This window comes from Budorcas taxicolor, chromosome 11 (assembly GCF_023091745.1).
Source record: "Budorcas taxicolor isolate Tak-1 chromosome 11, Takin1.1, whole genome shotgun sequence".
Lineage (NCBI taxonomy): Eukaryota > Metazoa > Chordata > Mammalia > Artiodactyla > Bovidae > Budorcas > Budorcas taxicolor.
In genome coordinates this window covers 153,022,507-153,045,489 of record NC_068920.1, presented here as the reverse complement: position 1 = coordinate 153,045,489, position 22,983 = coordinate 153,022,507, and the positions used below count along the sequence as shown (strand labels likewise).

At 39.7% G+C, this 22,983-nt stretch overlaps 1 protein-coding gene across 1 annotated transcript; it reads left to right on the top strand.

The window, feature by feature from the left end:
- Positions 1–2,761: 2,761 nt before the first annotated feature.
- LOC128056901 (olfactory receptor 1B1-like) lies at positions 2,762–3,715 on the top strand. Its single transcript, XM_052649723.1, has one exon. The coding sequence runs from the start codon at positions 2,762–2,764 to the stop codon at positions 3,713–3,715; it is 954 nt and encodes a 317-aa protein (XP_052505683.1).
- Positions 3,716–22,983: the final 19,268 nt, after the last annotated feature.

The window sequence follows — 22,983 nt, the reverse complement described above, 5'->3', positions numbered from 1 at the left end:
TGTTATTTTGAGTTAGAATGGTGTGCTTAGTCTTATGATGGAATGAATAAAGAAAATATAGAAAAAAAATAGAAAAAAAAGAGAAAATATAGGAAAATATTCTCATATCTCAGTTGTTATCCTTGCTTTTACTGTTTATATTTTTAATTGGAAAAGTTTCACAATATAGAAAAATATAGTGAGACCAAGACAATGAAGTACATACACTTAATATCTTACTTTAACAAACCTTAACATTTTCCCTTTTTGGTTTCAATTCTTATTTTGAAAATATAAACTGTTACAGATACAATTAAAACCCATACTACTTGTTATGTTATTCTCTACCTTTCTTCCTTCCCCAAAGAAGGCACCCACTATCCTAAATAAAGTAGTCATAATATATATTATATCTGTTTTATAAAAATAACACAGTATTTTCACATCTTAAAAATTCATATCTGCCGTACCTTTCTAACACCCTGAACTGGCAGTTTTCAGTTAATATGTGTTGAAGACTTAAGCTTATTGATGCATGGGGTTCTGGTTTCAAGTGCTGTGTAACATGAGTAGATCACAATTAAAATATATGTATGCAGAGTACATCAAGAGAAACGCTGGGCTGGAGGAAGCACAGGCTGGAATCAAGATTGCCGGGACAATATCAATAACCCCAGATATGCAGAGGACACCACCCTTATGGCAGAAAGTGAAGAGGAACTAAAGTGCTTTTTGATGAAGGTGAAAGAGGAGAGTGAAAAAGTTGGCTTAAAGCTCAACATTCAGAAAACGAAGATCATGGCATCCAGTCCCATCACTTCATGGCAAATAGATGGGGAAACAGTGGAAACAGTGGCTGACTTAATTTTTCTGTGCTCCAATCACTGCAGATGGTGACTGCAGCCATGAACTTAAAAGATGCTTACTCCTTGGAAGAAAAGTTATGACCAACCTAGATAGCGTATTGAAAAGCAGAGACATTGTCAAAAAAGGTCTGTCTAGTCAAGGCTATGGTTTTTCCTGTGGTCATGTATGGATGTGAGAGTTGGACTATAAAGAAAGCTGAGCACCAAAGAATTGATGCCTTTGAACTGTGGTGTTGGAGAAGACTCTTGAGAGTCCCTTGGCCTGCAAGGAGATCCAACCAGTCCATCCTAAAGGAGATCAGTCCTGGGTGTTCATTGGAAGGCCTGATGCTAAAGCTGAAACTCCAGTACTTTGGCCACCTGATGCAAAGAGCTGACTCATTTGAAAAGATCCTGATGCTGGGAAAGATTGAGGGCAGGAGGAGAAGGGCACGACAGAGAATGAGATGGATGGCATCACCAATTCAGTGGACATGGATTTGGGTGAACTCTGGGAGTTGGTGATGGACAGGGAGGCCTGGCGTGCTGTGGTTCATGGGATCGCAAAGAGTCAGACATGACTGAGTGACTGAACTGAACTGAAAAAAAAAATATATATATATACATATAGTACAGTATTTAGCTGAATAATCCATCATTCATTGAGAATGCCTTGTCAATTCTAAAAATTATGAGTTTGTTTAGGGACCACTTTCTGCATTCCATAGGGCCATTTAACCACATTTTAGTTCACAAAGTGAGTCTCAAAATGCTTCTAATAAATAATCTAATAGAGATTTGATTATTTGATCACAATGTTATTATATTAAAAATCGATAATGAAAAGATAGTTTAAGAAAACAAGTTTGGAAACAAAGATACATCTAAAAGTGTTATTTAAGGCCTTAATGAACATTTGGGGAGGGTCCACGTGCAATTCCTGCCAGTGCATGGAGAACAATTTGAGAAGGCTGTATTTCCAGAATTTGTTGGAATGAGATTATGAGTTTTTCTTGGGATAACTAGATCCAAGGAGGGTGCATGAGCTGTGTCATCTTGAAAGGCTTCTAGTTTGGGTTAGACAATCTTAGACAATTAAGTCTGGAGGGATACAGTCTGATGTCAGTCCTGAGGGAGGGTTCCGAGTGATGAGCAAGGGTTTGAATTAGTCTTTTCTGGGAAGAATGCAGCAGTCGTTACCTGTGGGTGCTCTCCAGCGGGCTCATATGATGCTACAAGAGGAAGATTTTATAGGTAGGTGATTACTGTAAGGGAAAAGAAGTCAAGGAGTGATTGGATATAGGAAGATGATGGGGAGAGTCCCCCTGATTTTGGTTTGGTCCATCAGATGGATGAAAATGATGATGCTGTTAACAAACCAAATCAAATAAAAGGGGAAAACAAGCTAGTTCATGACAACCGGAAGCAAGTTTGCTACAGGAACCAACTACTTATAAAGATCCATTTCTTTATGTTACATAGTAAATGATACATTATGTTCCTTACAGGTTCATACAGAAAAAATCGTGAAGATGGCCAGGTGATGAAGTGTGATTAGAAGATGAGGAGCTAGAGGCAGTGAGTATAGAAATTATTTTGTGAAGTTTGTCACTGGAAGGAATAATTGGTAGTTGGGCGAAAAGACAATATTGAATGAAGGGTTTTTATAGTACAAGGGACTTTATCAGGGTATGTGGATTACATAGAAGAACCTATTAGAATGGATGGAAAGGAAGAAGTAAAGGAAAAAATTCTATAACAAATTCAAGGAGTAAAGTCATAGACTTAGGAAGGGCTGTAGTGCTCAGTTGAATTTAAGTCTTTAAGGAGCTTGAAGAATATACATAAATTAACTAGAATTGTTATGAGCTGTAACCTATGACCCATGACTTGCTTTTTGATTCAAACTCTTTCAGGAGGGCTCTTTGTCACTCATCATGGGCTGTGCCCCTAATGCTTCACATTCTCCAGTTTTCTTGCTTCTCATGTTCTCAGGAGCTGAAGTCCCCCCTGTTGTCCTCTTTGTCCTGTTCCTGGCTATTTACCTGACCACCATGATGGGGAATGTGACTTTAGTGCTGCTCATCTCCCGGGACTCCAGGCTCCACTCACCTATGTACTATCTGCTCCGTGGTCTCTCAGTTATAGACATGGGGCAGTCCACAGTCATTCTGCCCCAGTTGCTGGCCCATCTGGTCACTCATGACCCAGCCATTCCTGCTGCCCGCTGCCTGGCCCAGTTATTCTTCTTCTATGTGTTTGGTGTTACAGACACACTTGTTATTTCTGTCATGGCTCTGGATCGATACATGGCCATCTGTGACCCTCTGCACTACCCTTCAGTGATGAATCGCCAATGCTGTGCCCGCTTACTGACCTTGTGTTGGGTGGTGTCTGTGGTGCACACCATGCTGCATGTGGGTCTCCTCTTGCCTCTCTCCTGGGCTGCGGATGCCGAAGGCAACGTTCACCTTCTCCACTTCTTTTGTGACCACCGACCACTTTTGCGAGCCTCTTGCTCTGACATCCATTCCAATGAGCTGGCCATATTCTTGGAGGGAGGCTTCCTCATGATGGGCCCTTGTACCCTCATTGTATTCTCCTATGTCCGCATTGGGGCCACCATCCTACGTTTGCCCTCAGCAGTTGGTCGCCGCCGTGCAGTCTCCACCTGCGGGTCCCATCTCACCATGGTTGGCTTTTTCTATGGCACCGTCATCTGGGTCTACTTCCAGCCTCCTTCCCAGAACTCTCAGGATCAGGACATGGTGGCTGCTGTGATGTACACATCCATTACACCTTTGGCCAACCCTTTTGTGTACAGCCTTCGCAACAAGGATGTCAAGAGTGCATTCCATAGGCTGCTTAGAGGAGGGAGGGTGGCCTCCTGATTAGCCTGATGCTTTTGAACTGTGGTGTTCGAAAAGACTGTTGAGAGTCCCTTGGACTGCAAGAAGATCAAACCAGTCAATCCTAAAGGAAATCAATCCTGAATATTCATTGGAAGGACTGATACTGTCTGAGCCATCAGGGAAGCCCTTTCCATATATAGGAAGACACAAAAGTCTGGGCTTATTGAAATTTATAGGGACAAAGTAGCTGATTAAATAGTTAATCCCACTAAGGGATCATGAATAAAGAAAAAAGTATGGAGACCCCTGTAAGTTAATGATTACTCAAGAAAGAAGGTTTGCTTAACCACAAAACCAAGTGGGCTCTCTTAGCAACAAAACCAGGTCACAGAAACATGAGACATGCCCCCAAACAATAAAACAATGGTGGAATAAGGCTCAGGCCCAGTGACTCAGTAAGTTAAAGATTCCTAGGACATGCTTCTTTGTGCACACTAAAAGCAAAAATGTAAGGAAAGGGTGAAATTATACTGAAAGCTGAGACGATTTACCATGTTAGTATACGATACCTCCTTTTTGCTCATTTCCATTGTGTCTCAAATGTCCTGGCTTCATCATGTAAGGACAAGAAAACTCCTCTGCCCACTATACAGGTGGAGCTAATGATGGAAGCTTGACATTTACTTAAGAATGAGGAAGAAAGTGGTCTTCTTTCTCTCCCCAGTTTTCCATTGATTATAAAACTGTAGTCCACTAAGTTCTTGGACTAGCACCCTCTTGCCTGCCCAGTTGTAAGACTCACAAGTGTCCTATTCTAATAGATCAGTTCATATCTATCACTTTGGCTCTCACCAAATTCTCTCTGTGCTGAGACATAAAGAACAGGAGTTCCTCAAAACCCCCAGAGACACATTTCTGCAGTTTCAAAATTGTTCCTTTGATATGAAACTCAGCTGTCTGGGGCCAGTGTCCTGTGCTTTCTCATCCTGAGTCTCTTCAGGTGCACCATTGAGGGTGGCTATAGTGACTGAGGTCAGGCTCTATTTTTCTGATCTTATTCTTCTTGCTTTCAAGTTATACAAGTCCCATGGGGCTTTTCACTGCCTCTTGAACACATTCCAATGTTTATTGCTTTTACCTGCTTGGGTAGTTTCTATTACTTCTTTTTATTGAAGTAAGTTCATTTATTATATTATGTTAATTTCAGATGTACAAATAGTGATTCAATGTTTTTATAGATTGCGCTCGGTTTACAGTTATTACAAAATAATGGCTATAGTTTACTGTGCTGTATAATATATCCTGGTTGCTTTTTAATTTTATACATTGTAATTTGTATCTCATAATCCTCTACCTCTATCTTGCCTTTCACCCCTTGCCTTACTCCACTGGAAACCACTGGTTTGTTTTCTGTATCTGTGAATCTGTTTCTGTTTTGTTATATTCATTCATTTGTTTTATATGTTAGATCCCACATATAAGTGATAATGTAGTGTATTTGCCTTCCTCAACCTGGCTTATTTCACTAAGCATAATAACATATAGGCCCATCCATACTGTTGCAAATGGCAGAATTTCATACTTTTTTATGGCTGAGTAGTCTATCACACACACATATCTGTATATATCACTTCTTCTTTACTCATTCATCTTTTTAGGGGTACTTAGGTTGCTTCAATATCATGGTTATTGTAAATAGTGTTGTTGTGAAGATTGCAGTGCATGTCTCTTTTAGTTTTTTGTTTTGTTTTAATTGGAGGCTAATTACTTTACAATATTGTGGTGGTTTTTGCCATACATTTATATGAATCAGCCATGGGTGTACATATGTTCCCCATCCTGACCCTCCCTCCCACCTCCCTCCCCATCCCATCCCTCAGGGTTATCCCAGTGCACCAGCCCTGAACACCCTGTCTCATACATCGAACCTGGACTGGCAATCTATTTCACAAATGATAATATAAATGTTTCAATGCTATTTTCTCAAATCATCCAACCCTTGCCTTCTCCCACAGAGTCCAAAAGTCTGTTCTTTACATCTGTGTCTCTTTTGCTGTCTTGCATATAGGGTCATCGTTACCATCCTTCTAGATTCCATATATATGCATTAACATACTGTATTGGTGTTTTTCTTTCTGACTTACTTTGCTCTGTATAATGGGCTCCAGTTTCATCCACCTCATGAGAACTGATTCAAATGCATTCTTTTTAATAGCTGAGTAATATTCCATTGTGTATATGTACCACAGCTTTCTTATCCATTCTTCTGCCACTGGACATCTAGGTTGCTTCCATGTCCTGGCTATTATAAACAGTGCTGTGATGAACATTGGGGTACATGTGTCTCTTTCAATTCTGGTTTCCTCGGTGTGTATGCCCAGCAGTGGGATTGCTGGGTCAAATGGCAGTTCTATTTCCAGTTTTTTAAGGAATTTCCACACTGTTCTCCATAGTGGCTGTACTAGTTTGCATTCCCACCAACAGTGTAAGAGAGTTCCCTTTTCTCCGCACCCTCTCCAGCATTTATTGTTTGCAGATTTTTTGATAGCAGCCATTCTGACTGGCATGAGATGGTACCTCATTGTGGTTTTGATTTGCATTTCTCTAATAATGAGTCATGTTGAGCATCTTTTCATGTGTTTGTTAGCCATCTGTATGTCTTCTTTGGAGAAATGTCTGTTTAGTTATTTTGCCCATTTTTTGATTGGGTAGCTTATTTTTCTGGAATTGAGCTGCATAAGTTGCTTCTATATTTTTGAGATTAATTCTTTGTCGTTTGCTTCATTTGCTATTATTTTCTACCATTCTGAAGGCTGTTTTTTCACCTTGCATATAATTTCCTTCATTGTGCAAAAGCTTTTAAGTTTAATTAAGTCCCATTTGTTTATTTTTTCTTTTATTTCCATTACTCTGGGAGGTGGGTCATACGGGATTCTGCTATAATTTACATCAGAGAGTGTTTTACCTATGTTTTCCTCTAGGAGTTTTGCAGTTCCTGGTCTTATATTTAGATCTTTAATCCATTTTGACTTTATTTTTGTGTATGGCATTAGAAAGTGTTCTAGTTTCATTCTTTTACAAGTGGTTGACCAGTTTTCCCATCACCACTTATTAAAGAGATTGTCTTTTCTCCATTGTATATTCTTGCCTCCTTTGTCAAAGATAAGGTGTCCATAGGTACATGGATTTATCTCTGGGCTTTCTATTTTGTTCCATTGATCTATGTTTCTGTCTTGTACCCGTACCATACTATCTTGATGACTGTAGCTTTGTAGTAGAGCCTGAAGTCAGGCAGGTTGATTCCTTCAGTTCCATTCTTCTTTCTCAATATTGCCTCGGTTATTTGAGTTTTTTTTTTTTGTATTTCCATACAAATTGTGATATTATTTGTTCTAGTTCTGTGAGAAAAAAAATCAGAGAAGGCACTGGCAACCCACTCCAATACTCTTGCCTGGAAACTCCTATGGAGGGAGGAGCCTGGTGGGCTGCAGTCCGTGGGGTCACTAAGAGTCGGACACTACTGAGCGACTTGCCTTTCCCTGTGAAAAATACCATTGGTAGCTTGATAGGGATTGCATTGAATCTAGAGATTGCTTTGAATAGTATACTCATTTTCACTATATTGATTCTTCCAATCCATGGACATGGTATATTTTTACATCTATTTGTGTCATCTTTGATTTCTTTCACCAGTGTTTTATAGTTTTCTATATATAGATCTTTTGTTTCTTTAGGTAGTTTTATTTCTAAGTACTTTATTCTCTTTGTTGCAACGGTGAATGGAATTGTTTCCTTAATTTCTCTTTCTGTTTTCTCATTGTTAGTGTATAAGAATGCAAGGGATTTCTGTGTGTTAATTTTATATCCTGCAACTTTACTACATTCATTGATCAGCCCTAGTAATTTTCTGGCGGTGTCTTTAGGGTTTTCTATGTAGAGGATCATGTTATCTGCAAACAGTGAGAGTTTTACTTCTTCTTTTCTAATCTGGATTCTTTTATTTTTTTTCTTCTCTGATTGCTGTGGCTAAAACTTCCAAAACTATGTTGAATAGTAGTGGTGAGAGTGGACTTCCTTGTCTTGTTCCCGACTTTAGGGGAAATGCTTTCAATTATTCACCATTGAAGATAATGTTTGCTGTGGGTTTATCATATATGGTTTTCATTATGTTGAGGTATGTTCCTTCTATGCCTGCATTCTGGAGGGTTTTTTTTTATCATAAATGGATGTTGAATTTTGTCAAAGGCTTTCTCTGCATCTATAGAGATAATCATATGGTTTTTTTATTTCAATTTGTTAATGTGATGTATTACATTGATTGATTTGCAGATATTGAAGAATCCTTGCATCCCTGGGATAAAGCCCACTTGCTCCCCATGTATGATCTTTTTAATATGTTGTTAGATTCTGTTTTCTAGAATTTTGTTAAGGATTTTTGTGTCTATGTTCATCAGTGATATTGGCCTGTAGTTTTCTTTTTGTGTGTCATCTTTGGTTTTGGTATTAGGGTGATGGTGGCCTCATAGAATGAGTTTGGAAGTTTACCTTCCTCTGCAATTTTCTGGAAGAATTTGAGTAGGATAGGTATTAGCTCTTCTTTAAATTTTTGGTAGAATTCAGCTGTGAAGCCATCTGGTCCTGGGCTTTTGTTTGTTTACAAACAAACAGTTTCAATTTCTGTACTTGTGATGGATCTGTTAAGATTTTCTATTTTTCCTGGTTCAGTTTTGGAAAGTTATACTTTTCTAAGAATTTGTCCATTTCTTCCAAGTTGTCCATTTTATTGGCATATAGTTGCTGATAGTAGTCTCTTATGATCCTTTGTATTTCTGTGTTGTCCCTGTTGTGATTTCTCCATTTTCATTTCTAATTTTGTTGATTTGATTCTTCTCCCTGTTTTTCTTGATGAGTCTGGCTAATGGTTTGTCTTTTACTTATCTTCTCAAAGAACCAGATTTTAGTTTTTATTGATTTTTTTTGGCTATAGTCTGCTTTGTTTCTTTTTCATTTATTTCTGCTCTGATTTTTATGATTTCTTTCCTTCTACTAACGTTGGGGTTCTTCATTTCTTCTTTTTCTAGTAGCTTTAGGTGTAAACAGGTTATTTATTTGATTTTTCTCTTGTTTCTTGAGGTAAGCTTGTATTGCTATGAACCTTCCTCTTAGTACTGCTTTTATTGAATCCCATAGGTTTTGGGTTGTTGCATTTTCATTTTCATTTGTTTTTATGCATATTTTGATTTCCTTTTTGATTTCTTCCACGATCCATTGGTTATTCAGAAGCGTGTTGTTTAGCTTCCCTATGTATATATTTTTAATTCTTTTTCCTGTAATTGATATCTAATCTTACTGCATTGTGATCAGAAAAGATGCTTGAAATAATTTCAATTTTTTTGAATTTACCAAGGCTAGATTTATGGCCCAGGATGTGATCTATCCTGGAGAATGTTCCATGTGCACTTGAGAAAAAGGTGAATGCAGTCTGTATTCTTGCCATGGAATTCTCCAGGCCATTCCCTTCTCCAGGGCATCTTTTGGACCCAGGGGTTGAACCCATGTCTCTTGTGTCTTCTTGGTTGGCAGGTAGATTCTTTACCCACCAAGCCACCAGGAAAGCCCACTTAAGGATCAATATGCTTCAGATATTGAGGCGACTTATATTTCTATCTATCTACTACCTGTATCAAATGCTACTCACACATCAAAATTGCTCTCTTTCCCATGACTAGTACGGCCAACCACTGGGTCATTAAAGTCAGGAACTTGAAAATAGACTTTAAAGTTCTCCCTCTTATTACCATCCTTCTTCTCCCCCATTTAATTAATTACTGTGAGTGAGTGATAGTCACTCAGTCATGTCTGACTCTTTGTGACCCCATGGACTACAGCCATCACTGCTGCTGCTGCTAAGTCACGTCAGTCATGTCCGACTCTGTGCGACCCCATAGATGGCAGCCCATCAGGCTTCCCCGTCTCTGGGATTCTCCAGGCAAGAACACTGGAGTGGGTTTCCATTTCCTTCTCCAATGCATGAAAGTGAAATGTGAAAGTGAAGTTGCTCAGTCGTATCTGACTCTAAGCGACCCCATGGACTGCAGCCCACCAGGCTCCTCCGTCCATGGGAGTTTCCAGGCAAAAGTACTGGAGTGGGTTGCCAGTGACTTCTCCAGCAGCCATCACTAAGTCTGGTCAAAACTTCCTCTTCAGAACTTCTCAAATTAGTCTCAATTCCCAGGCTCCACTGCCACTGCCCTAGCTCAGGACTTAACACCTCTCACTTTGTGAATTATTTGTCTCTAGCATATTTTGCCTCATGCCAGTCAGTCAAAGAGGGAAAGAGATGGAACACTCCAAGTGAGAGGAGATTGAAAAAAGGGTTATTTTCAAAGGTGGGGGTAGAATTTAAGGAAATTGTCAGGGGATAATGTAGTGCCTTTGGTTAGCAACAGCAAGGAACCATTATACACACTGCTTGGGGCTGTGTATTAACAGACTCTGTCAAGATTTGAAGGTAACACAAAGAGATTGCCCTGCAGAAAAACAGAGTGGATGCTTATGTTAACTGTCCATAGATGCCATTGACTATGCACTTTTTTTTTTTAAAACAGAAAATTCTTTATTAAATATCTTGACATTAGGGTGATTTAGAAAGAATTAAATTCATTAGCTTCTGAATTCTAAATAACTCAAGATATGTGCTTAATCACATCCAACACTTTGAGATCCCATGGACAGTAGCCTGCCAGTCTCCTCTGTCCATGGAATTTTCCAGGCAAAAAAGCTGGAGTGGGTTGCCATTTCCTACTCCATGAGTTGGAAATTAAGAGAATTCCATTCTGATTTTTTCTTTCCTTATCCTGGCAACATAAACTTAAGGCACATTTGTTTCTTGCAGAGGACATTCCTCTCTTCCATGTTCTCATTTTCCCCAAGTTCAAGTCTGTAACAGACTATATCTGGACACACCAGAGGACTGTAGGTTTTCCAGATTCAGACACCCTACAGAGGAGCTAATATCAGTAATCTCCCCAGAGATGCCACAGTCCAGTGAAGATGGTCATTTATATTATAACAAAATGCATACTACCTCAATCTGAAACTCTGCAATTCTAATATTCTGGTTCAGGGGCTTCCCCGAGAATAGTGAAGAGGTATTCTGTTTATAATTTGCTGATAGAAAAAGTCTCACCAGGAGTGGTATCTCTTAAAAGAAAGCTAACAGGAAAGCCCCATAAGTAGTAGGTAGTAGAGGGTGATCATATAGTCCATATTGCTGGATGGGCAGATAATATGGTAAAAATGTTAGTTCCCCAAATCATTTCTTATATTCAATACACTCATAAAATTCAAGTAGGAATCTTTATAGAATAGGTCAAAATTATTCTAAAGCTCATCAAGGAGAGAAAATGTACACAAGTAAAAAATAATTTTGAAAAACAAAGCAAACAGTCAGGGTGAATTTCTCTTCCCAGTCAGAAAAACATACAATAAAACTCTGTTAATTAAAATGGCATAGTATTGGTATGCTGCTGCTGCTGATGCCAAGTTGCTTCAGTTGTCTCCAACTCTGTGCAACCCCTTAGATGGCAGCCCACCAGGCTCCTCCATCCCTGGGATTCTCCAGGCAAGAATACTGGAGTGGGTTGCCATTTCCTTCTCCAATGCATGCATGCATGATAAGTCACTTCAGTTGTGTCTGACTCTGTGCGACCCCATGGACAGCAGCCCACCAGGCTTCTCTGTCCATGGAATTCTCCAGGCAAGAGTACTGAAGTGGGTTGCCATTTCCTTCTCCAAATATTGGTATAGGATTATGCAATATAATTGATGGAACAGAGTAGAATTTAGAAACAGACCTACATAAGAAGACATTTAGCCTTTTTGAATCTGGCAGAAAAGAAAATTGTGTGACAATATTCAATTGGAAGAAGTGAATATATAATTGAAATTTATAGCTATATAATATCTATAAAAATATATAAATAATTTAAGTTTAGATTTCTACTTTATACCATGTATAAAAATAAATTCCAGATGGATTTGAGGTCTAAAAAGGCAAAAATCTAGAAAATAAGGAGAAAATATAGGAGAATATTTTTAGAATCTTGGGGATGGACTAAACCTTCCACAAAATGTAAATATAAAATAAATTCTAAAGCTCTAAAGGGAAAGATTGACTTGACTATATAAAAGTGAAAACATGTGTGATAAATGATGTATGGTAAATGATGCCAGGAATGATGTTAAAACAGAAGCAAAGGATTTGTAGAAATTATTATCTATATGGTAGACATACAATATAATATATCCATACAATATTATACATGTTCAATTCAGTTCAGTTGCTCAGATGTGTCCAACTCTCTGAGACCCCATGAACAACAGCATGCCAGGCCTCCCTGTCCATCACCAACTCCAGGAGTCTACCCAAATCTGTGTCTGTGATACCATCCAATGATCTCATCCTCTGTTGTCCCCTTCTCCTCCTGCCCTCAATGTTTCCCAGCATCAGGGTCTTTTCAAATGAGTCAGCTCTTTGCATCAGGTGGCCAAAGTATTGGGGTTTCAGCTTCAACATCAGTCCTTCCAATGAATACCAAGGACTGATCTCCTTTAGGATGGACTGGTTGGATCTCCTTGCAGGTCAAGGGACTCTCAAGAGTCTTCGTCAACACCACAGTTCAAAAGAATCAATTCTTTGGCACTCAGCTTTTTATAGTCCAACTCTCAAATCCATGCATGACCACTGGAAAAACCATAGCCTTGACTAGATGGACCTTTGTTGGCAAAGTAATGTCTCTGCTTTTTAATATGCTGTCTGGGTTAGTCATAACTTTCCTTCCAAGGAGTAAGCGTCTTTTAATTTCATGGCTGCAGTCACCATCTGCAGTGATTTTGGAGCCCCCCAAAATATAAAGTCTGACACTGTTTCAACTGTTTCCCCATCTATTTGCCATGAAGTGATAGGACCGGATGCCATGATCTTAGGTTTCTGAATGTTGAGCTTTAAGCCAACTTTTTCGCTTTCCTCTTTCACTTTCATCAGGAGGCTCTTTAATTCCTCTTCACTTTATGCCATAAGCGTGGTGTCATCTACGTATCTGAGGTTATTGATATTTCTCCCGGCAATCTTGATTCCTGCTTGTGCTTCTTCCAGCCCAGCGTTTCTCATGATGTACTCTGCATAGAAGTTAAATAAGCAGGGTGACAATATACAGCCTTGATGTACTCCTTTGCCTATTTGGAACCAATCTGTTGTTCCATGTCCAGTTCTAACTGTTGCTTTCTGACCTGCATACAGGTTTCTCAAGAGGCAGGTCAGGTGGTCTGGTATTCTCATCTCTTTCAGAATTTTCCACAGTTTCTTGTGATCCACACAGTCAAAGGCTTTGGCATAGTCAATAAAGCAGAAATAGATGTTTTTCTGGAACTCTCTTACTTTTTCCATGATCCAGTGGATGTTGGCCATTTGATCTCTGGTTCCTCTGCCTTTTCTAAAACCAGCTTGAACATCTGGAAGTTCATGGTTCATGTATTGCTGAAGCCTGGCTTGGAGAATTTTGAGCATTACTTTACTAGCATGTGAGATGAGTGTAATCATGCGGTAGTTTGAGTATTCTTTGGTATTGCCTTTCTTTGTGATTGGAATGAAAATTGACATTTTCCAGTCCTGTGGCCACTGCTGAGTTTTCCAAATTTGCTGGCATATTGAGTGCAGCACTTTCACAGCATCATCTTCAGGATTTGAAAGAGCTCAACTGGAATTCCATCACCTCCACTAGCTTTGTTCGTAGTGATGCTTTCTAGGGCCCACTTGACCTCACATTCCAGGATGTCTGGCTCTAGGTGAGTGATCACGCCATCATGATTATCAGAGTTGTGAAGATCTTTTTTGTACAGTTCTTCTGTGTATTCTTGCCACCTCTTCTTAATATCTTCTGCTTCTGTTAGGTCCCTACACTTTTTTTGTCCTTTATTGAGCCCATCTTTGCATGAAATGTTCCCTTGGTATCTCTAATTTTCTTGAGGAGATCTCTAGTCTTTCCCATTCTATTGTTTTCCTCTATTTCTTTGCACTGATCACTGAAGAGGGCTTTGTTATCTCTCCTTGCTATCCTTTGGAACTCTGCATTCAAATGGGTATATCTGTCATTTTCTCCTTTGCTTTTCACTTCACTTCTTTTCACAACTATTTGTAAGGCCTCCTCAGACAGTCATTTTGCTTTTTTGCATTCCTTTTCCTTGGGGATGGTGTTGATTTCTGTTTCCTGTACAATGTCACGAACCTCCATCCATAGTTTATCAGGCACTCTGTCTATCAGATCTAGTCCCTTAAATCTATTTCTCACTTCCACTGTATAGTCATAAGGGATTTGATGATTGTTTTCAAAGCTTCCCAATTGATGCTGATTCAGGGGAGGTAGAGAATCACTGCTTTAGATAAAAGTAGATACTCTAACAAATGTTTTTAAATGTTTTTAATTTCCCCCCAAAAGAATGGGGGAATTGAATTAGATGCCTCAAGGATAATGTTATTCAAAGAATACAAGGGAAAGAGCCATGCCTAGAACAGTTTAAAACTACCTTCCTCTAAAGTGATTATTTAGTAGCTCCCTCCAATGTTGCCCTGAGGGATTGGCGTCAGGAGGCAAATCTTTGAGTTAAGGCATCCGGTTTCCTCTTTCTAGAATTAAAGCAGAATACGGCCCCTTGAGAGCAGCCCAGGAGGAAAACCAGGACCTTGAGAGCAGCCCAGGAGGAAAACCAGGAGACCTGTCTCATGACAACGTGTCAGAAAAGTTTCTGAGCTACTATCACTGCAGAAGCTCCCTTAGAGGGACAGGTGCACTCTCAGCTTTCTTAACAAGACTCAGGGGAGATTTTGCTAGTGAACCTCTAGGCAACTTGACTCTGATGCTAATTAACCACTCAGGGCAGCTCCTTACAGCCTAATTAAATAAAGTCTGGAGGTAAAAGTTTGGCTTCTCCTTGTGAATTGTTGATTGGGAATTAAGGCTGGAGCCTCTTAGCACAGCAAGTCACTTTCAGTGTAACCTTGGTCACAACTGATCCCAACACAGTTGTCAGTCAGAGAAACAGACTATCCAGGCCCACCCATGCCCCTGTCTAGTTAGAAAAATATACCTTTCCTCAAGGGCAGAAGTGTCAATCTGATCAGAACATTGGCTCATCTGGTTTAGAACTCTTCCAGAAACAAACCCAGGAGGGACTCTGGGGAACGGCCTTGACTACATCTTCATGCAGGTTAAGACGTGGCCTTAGACATTTACCATTTCTCCTGATAGCGTTTGGGGATGCAGTTGGGATTTAGGGTTAATCAATTCTGAGTTTGAGCTGTGATTACCACTTACCTGTTCATGACTTTGTCGCTTCACCTCTTTGAACTTCGGTTTCCTTATCTTTGAAATGAGGTGATTAATTCCTATCAGTCAGAATTGTAGGTGATTGATTTGTGCTGGTTACTTTTCATTACTATGATGATCTACTGTACATCAACTAGCACCTATACATTTATTAAAATAAATGATTAAAAGTATATTCTAGCTCACCAGGTGGTGGAAATTATTAAGAGGACATTATGGGCAAGGGACTCAGGAAAATTTGAAAAGGTCCAGCTGCCTCTTTCCATGAGGTTTCTAAGGAAAATGCTGCCCAAAGAAAAATGCCAAAGCAGAAGCAAAGTAACACATTATTGTTATTTGTATTTTGAGCATAGAATCCTAATGCAGAGGACTCTGGACAGCTAACCGAATATTCTGTTGAGGTAGGAGATAGATGGGCTCCAGATTGGACATTTACAACCAGCCAGCCTCCTATTTGCACTTCCTTTGGCAAGAGATAGGTGGGCTCCAGTTGAGGAATTTACAACCAGCCTCTTGTTTGCCCTCCAAAATGGAAGTAACAACAGATACAGGGTAAGTAGCCAGTCTTTCTCTTGTAAACATCTCAAGGGAATAATCATGGCAGGGACAAAGAGAGGCAAAAACCCTGAGCAAAGGATAAGGGAGACTCTATACATGTGCATAAAGGCTTCCTGGAATCAAAGGTCAGAGGATAATTCCAGGCCATAGTGAGTCTTGTTCCTCCCAGAAGCCTTCACTTTGAGATCCATCTTGGCTAAGGTGTGAGTGCGCACCCCAGGGGAAAGTCCTGAGACAAATTAACCAGGCGGGGGTGGGAGGTGGGGGTGGGGGAGAAAGCATGATGATTAGCATGAGGGAAGACAAACGTCTGGAAAAATGCCCCATTGTAAAGGATTTAAGCTTCCCGAAAGTGTGATTCTCTCTCTGAGCTTGACTATGTGCCTTTCCACATGTACTCTTCTTTTCAATAAAGGTTTTACTTTACTCTTTACCATCTGCCTCCTTGCCTGAATTTGTTCTTAATGAGGAAGCCAAGGACTGAGGACCCTACTCCTAACTGCTGGCGCCTGTGATCCAGCAGTGAGGACTCTCGGTCTGGGAAACTAAGATCTTGCTTCCAGCTACCACTCACTGCTCTTTTCTGCAAGCTGTCATTTACTGCTGCACTACTGTTTCTTTTTTTTTTTTTAATTTAAATTTATTTATTTTAATTGGAGGCTTACTAACGCATATATATGGAATTTAGAAAGACGGTAATGATAACTCTGTATGTGAGAGAACAAAAGAGACACAGATGTATAGAACAGTCTTTTGGACTCTGTGGGAGAGGGAGAGGGTGGGATGATTTGGGAGAATGGCACTGAAACATGTATAATATCATATAAGAAATTGCCAGTCCAGGTTTGATACAGGATGCACCACTGTTTCTAAACTAGATTTGTTTACATAGCTTAAAAAAAAGCAAGTTCTTATCTTCTTGTGATCAAATCTGAGTGTTCCATCTCATTTGGCATTATGAAAAGAACAGACAAGTGACAGTAATGACAAAAATAACATTTATTGAATGCTTATTAATAGCCAGCTACTGGTCTAAGCACTTTACATACAGTCCACTTAATCCTATGATTTGTTTGTGATCCCACACATGAGAAGGACTGGTTAAGAGAAAAAATGTAGAGTTTATCACCTTTAGAAAGTTCACATAAAGAAATAAATGTGTGAGAATTGTAAAAAATAATTTTGAAATATTATATTCAAAGAAAGAAGTACTTTAGAATGTATTAAATATAGCTATGGTCCTTAAACATTCGGGCTTGACAAAAATAGAGATAATTAAATTAGTGGAACAGAATGAAGAGTCCAGAAATAGACAGTTCAGTTCAGTTCAGCCACTCAGTCATGTCCATCTCTTTGTGAACCCCATGGACTGCAGCACGCCAGGCTTTCCTGTCCATCACCAAATCCCAGGGCCTACTCAAACTCATGTCCATTGAGTTGGTGATGCCATCCAACCATCTCATCCTCTGTTGTCCCCTTCTTCCCCAGCCTTCAATCTTTCCCAGCGTCAGGGTTTTTTCCAATGAGTCAGTTCTTCTCATCAGGTGGCCAAAGTGTTGGAGCTTCAGCTTCAGCATCAGTCCTTCCAATGAATATTCAGAATTGATTTCCTTTAGAATGGATTGGTTTGATCTTCTTGCTGTTCAAGGGACTCTCAAGAGTCTTCTCCAACACCACAGTTCAACAGCATCAATTCTTTGGCACTCAGCTTTCTTTATAGTCCAACTCTCACATCCTTACCTAACTACTGGAAAAACCATAGCTTTGACTAGATGGACCTCTGTTGGCAAAGTAATGTCTCTGCTTTTTAATATGCTATCTAGGTTGTTCATAACTTTTCTTCCAAGAAGCAAGCGTCTTTTAATTTCATGGCTGCAGTCACCATCTACAGTGATTTTGGAGCACCCCAAATAAAATCTCTTGCTGTTTTCATTGTTTCCCCATCTATTTGCCATGAAATGATGGGACCAGATGCCATGATCTTCATTTTCTGAATGTTGAGTTTTAAGCCAACTTTTTCACTCTCCTCTTTCACTTTCATCAAGAGGCCCTTTAGTTCTTCTTTGCTTTCTGCCATAAGGGTAGTGTCATTTCCATGTCTGATGTTATTGGTATTTCTCCTGGCAATCTTGATTCCAGCTTGTGCTTCATCCAGCCCAGCGTTTCTCATGATGTACTCTGTGTATAAGTTAAATAAGCAGGGTAATAATATAGAGCCTTGATGTACTCCTTTTCCGATTTGGAACCAGTCTGTTGTTCCATGTCCAGTTCTAACTGTTGCTTCCTGAACTGTATACAGATTTCTCAGAAGGCAGGTGAGGTGGTCTGGTATTCCATCTCTTTCAGAATTTTCCACAGTTTCTTGTGATCCACACAGTCAAAGGCTTTGGCATAGTCAATAAAGCAGAAGTAGATGTTTTTCAGAAACTCTCTTTTTTGATGATCCAATCAGTTCAGTTTAGTTCAGTCGCTCAGTCATGTTTGACTCGTTGTGACCCCCATGAATCGCAGCACGCCAGGCCTCCCTGTCCATCACCAACTCCCGGAGTTCACTCAGACTCACACCCATTGAGTTGGTGATGCCATCCAGCCATCTCATCCTCTGTCGTCCCCTTCTTCTCCTGCCCCCAATCCCTCCCAGCATCAGAGTCTCTTCCAGTGAGTCAACTCTTCTCATGAGGTGGCCAAAGTACTGGAGTTTCAGCTTTAGCATCATTCCTTCCAAAGAAATCCCAGGGCTGATCTCCTTCAGAATGGACCGGTTGGATCTCCTTGCAGTCCAATGGACTCTCAAGAGTCTTCTCCAACACCACAGTTCAAAAGCATCAATTCTTTGGTGCTCAGCCTTCTTCACAGTCCTACTCTCACATCCATACATGACCACTGGAAAAACCATAGCCTTGACTATCCGGACCTTAGTCGGCAAAGTAATGTCTCTGCTTTGGAATATGCTATCTAGGTGGATGTTGGCAATTTGATCTCTGGTTCCTCCACCTTTTCTAAATCCAGCTTGAACATCTGGAAGTTCACGGTTCACTAACTGTTGAAGCATGGCTTTGAGAATTTTGAGCATTACTTTACTAGAATGTGAGATAAGCGCAATTGTGCAGTAGTTTGAGCATTCTTTGGCATTGCCTTTCTTTGGGATTGGAATGAAAACTGACCTTTTCCAGTCCTGTGGCCACTGTTGAGTTTTCCATATTTGCTGACATATTGAGTGCTGCACTTTCATAGCATCATCTTTCAGGATTTGAAATACTCAACTTGAATTCCATCACCTCCACTAGCTTTGTTCATAGTGACGCTTCCTAAGGCCCGCTTGACTTACATTCCAGGATATCTGGCTCTAGGTAAGTGATCACACCATTGTGATTATCTGGGTCATGCAGATCTTTTTGGATAGTTTTTCTGTGTATTCTTGTCACCTCTTCTTAATATCTTCTGCTTCTGTTAGGTCCATACCATTTCTGTCCCTTATCGAGCCCATCTTTGCATGAAATATTCCCTTGGTATCTCTAATTTTCTTGAAGAGATCTCTAGTCTTTCCCATTCTATTGTTTTTCTCTATCTCTTTGCAATGATCACTGAAGAGGGCTTTCTTATCTCTCCTTGCTATTCTTTGGAACTCTGCATTCAAATGGGTATATCTTTCCTTTTCTCATTTGCCTTTTGCTTCTATTCACAGCTATTTGTAAGGCCTCCTCAGACAACCATTTTGCCTTTTTGCATTTTTTTTCTTGGGGATGGTCTTGATCACTGCGTCCTGTACAATGTCATGAACCTCCATCCATAGTTCATCAGGCACTCAATCAGGTCTAATCCCTTGAATCTATTTGTCACTTCTACTGTATAATCATAAGGATTTAATTTAGGTCATACCTGAATGGTCTAGTAGTTCCCTACTTTCTTCAATTTAAGTCTGAAATTGGCAATAAGGAGTTCATGATCTGAGCCACAGTCAACATCCAGTCTTGTTTTTGCTGATTGTATAGACCTTCTTCATCTTTTGCTGCAAAGAATATAATCAGTCTGATTTTGGTATTGACCATCTGGTGATGTCCACATGTAGAGTCTTCTCTTTTGTTGGTGGAAGAGCGTGTTTGCTATGACCAGTGGATTATCTTGGCAAAACTCTATTAGCCTCTGCCCTGCTTCATTCTGTACTCCAAGGCTAAATTTGCCTGTTACTCCAGGTGTTTCTTGACTTCCTACTTTTGCATTCCAATCCCCTATAATGAAAAGAACATCTTTTTGGGGTGTTAGTTCTAGAAGGCCTTGTAGATCTTCATAGAACTGTTCTACTTCAGCTTCTTCAGCATTATTGGTTGGGGCATAGACTTAGATTACTGTGATATTGAATGCTTTGCCTTGGAAATGAACCAAGAGCATTCTGTCGTTTTGGAGATTGCATCCAAGTACTGCAATTCAGACTCTTTTGTTGACTATGATGGCTATTCCCATTTCTTCTAAGGGATTCTTTTCTTCTTTAATTGGAGGCTAATTACTTTACAATATTGTAGTGGTTTTTGCCATACATTGACATGAATCAGCCATGGGTTCCCCATCTTGAACTCCCCTCCCACCTCCCTCGCCATCCCATCCCTCAGGATCATCCCAGTACACCAGCCCTGGGCACCCTGTCTCATACATCGAACCTGGACTGGCGATCTATTTCACATATGATAATAGACATGTTTCAATGCTATTTCCCACAGTAGTAGATGTAATGGTCATCTGAGTGAAATTCACCCATCCCAGCCCATTTTAGTTCACTGATCTTATTAGGTATATAATATTGGTGACTTTTTAATTTAGTGAGAAAGGGTGCTTTAAAATAATCCTGGAATCAGAAAGATAGATTTATAAGGATCATATAAAATTGCACTCTTCAGTTCAGTCACTCGGTCATGTCCGACTCTTTGCGACTCCATGGACTGTAGCATGCCAGGCTTCCCTGTCTATCACCAACTCCCAGAACTTGCTCAAACTCATGTCCATTGAGTTGGTGATGACATCCAACCATCCCATCTTCTGTCATACCCTTCTCCTCCTGCCTTCAATCTTTCCCAGCATCAGGGTCTTTTCCAATGAGTTAGTTCTTCGCATCAGGTAGCCAAAGTATTGGAGCTTCAGATTCAGCATCAATCCTTTCAATGACTGATGTCCTTTAAGATTGACTGGTTTGATCTCTTGTGGGGACACTGCTCCTTTTTCCTGGCTCCTGGTGCACACAAGATTTTGTTTGTGCCCTCCAAAAGTCTCTACTCCAGCTTGATTAAAAATATAAGTCCAAATCAAGAATATTTACAAAATATTAGAACAAGTTTTATTATTATTTACATAGCCTACCTTCTCACTCAGAATGCAAAAGAAAGGATGAATAAACTAGTCTATGTTGAAAATAAAAAAAATGTTGATTTTTAAAATTGAAACTACAGGACAAATAATTTATTTGAAGAAAAATACTTGTAAATACATAAGCAAACACACTTTTAACATTCTCAATTTACAGAGGCCCTATAAGTTGACAAGAAAATTACAATAATCTCCCCAAAGGGCAAAATACTTCGGCAATTTAAGGAAGTGTGCTGTGTTCAGCCACTAAGTTGTGTCTGACTCTTTTCGACCCCATGGGCTGTAGCCCACCAACCTCCTCTGTCCATGGAATTTTCCAGGCAAGAATACTAGAGTGTGTTGCCATTTCCTTCTCCAGGGGTTCTTTCCAACCCAGGGTTCAAACCTGTGTCTCCTGCATTGGCAGACAGACACTTGAGCCACCTGGGATGTCCAGTTTAAAGAGATGGTGCAAAAGCTCAATAATGATAGGAAATTTGCTCTTCTGCTTCAGTAGGGAGAAATGCACTAAGGTGCCACTGTCCATCATCAGATTGAGATTTTATATCTTTATAAATTAGTAGCATACAGTATTGGTGGAGATATGGAGAAATGTAGTCTTCATGTTTTTCTGGAGACTGTGAATTGCTAAGAATCTAATCTGGCAGAATTTATTAAAAATTTTTATGTATCTACAAGTGAATCTCAACTATACAGTTTGATTTCATCTTCCAGAGACTCTTCTGGTTTGAGGACTAGAAGCCTCTCTTTGTCCTTTTTCACTTTGTATACCTCATTGCTTTAGTGGGGAACCTATTAATCATTCTGATAATTTGCTCTGACTTTTGCACCCCAGTCTCTTACTAGTTAAGTTTAGGTCTTATTCCCAGGCAAGCTAGAGGTTATGGAAATTTCCTAGTTTTATATTCCACTGGATTTATCCATGAATCAGAGACTTTCAGGTTTTAAAAACTAATGTAATTGCCAGAATGGAAGACATGTGGAATTCTTGTGTTGTGGATTAAACATTTGAGACAATGAGTACCACATGGTCCTCCTTCTGTGTGTATCTGTGTCCTAATCTCTTTTTATAGACACCATATAGTAGTAGAGTCCATCCTAATGACATCCTTTTAACTTCAGTTCAGTTCAGTCACTCAGTTGTGTCTGACTCTTTGTGACCCCATGGGATGCAGCATGCCAGGCTTCCCTGTCCATCACCAACTCCTGTAGCTGGCTGAAACTCATGTCCATTGAGTTGGTGATGCCATCCAACTATCTCATCCTCTGTCATCCCCTACTCCTCCTGCCTTCAATGTTTCCCAGCATCAGGGTCTTTTCCAATGAGTCAGTTCTTTGCATTTTAACTTAATTGCCTCTTTAAAGAACTTATCCCCAAATAAGTCACATTCTGAGATCCTGGGGATTATTATAATTTCAATTTATGAATTTCATAAATTTTACCTGTGTAAGGGATGATTGAAGCAAAATCAAAGGGATTTAAACACTCTTTAATTTATCATTTAAAACTTTAAGGTCATCCATCAATTCCTTGTGTAACATACCATGAGAAATTAATTTGTTTGACTTAAACAATTCCACTTGTTAAAGTACAAACACCAGGAGAGAAAGTCACCCAAACTGTCCTTACCTATAACAACATAATGCATAGTAATTCATCTGACTGCTTTCTTTTCCTTTTTTTTATTGAAGTATAGTTGACTTATAATATTATATTAGTGTCAGGTGAACAATAGTGATTTGATATTTTTATAGATTATACACTATAGTCTATAACACTTTGGCCACCAGATGTGAAGAACTGACTCATTGGAAAAGACACTGATGCTGGGAAAGATTGAAGGCAGGAGGAGAAGGGGATAGCATAAGATGAGATGGTTGGATGGCATCACCATCTGCCAATGGGCATAAGTTTGAGCTAGCTCTGGGAGTTGGTGATGGAGAGGGAAGCCTGGCGTGCTGCAGTCCATGGGTGGCAAACAGTTGGACATGACTGAGTGACTGAACTGA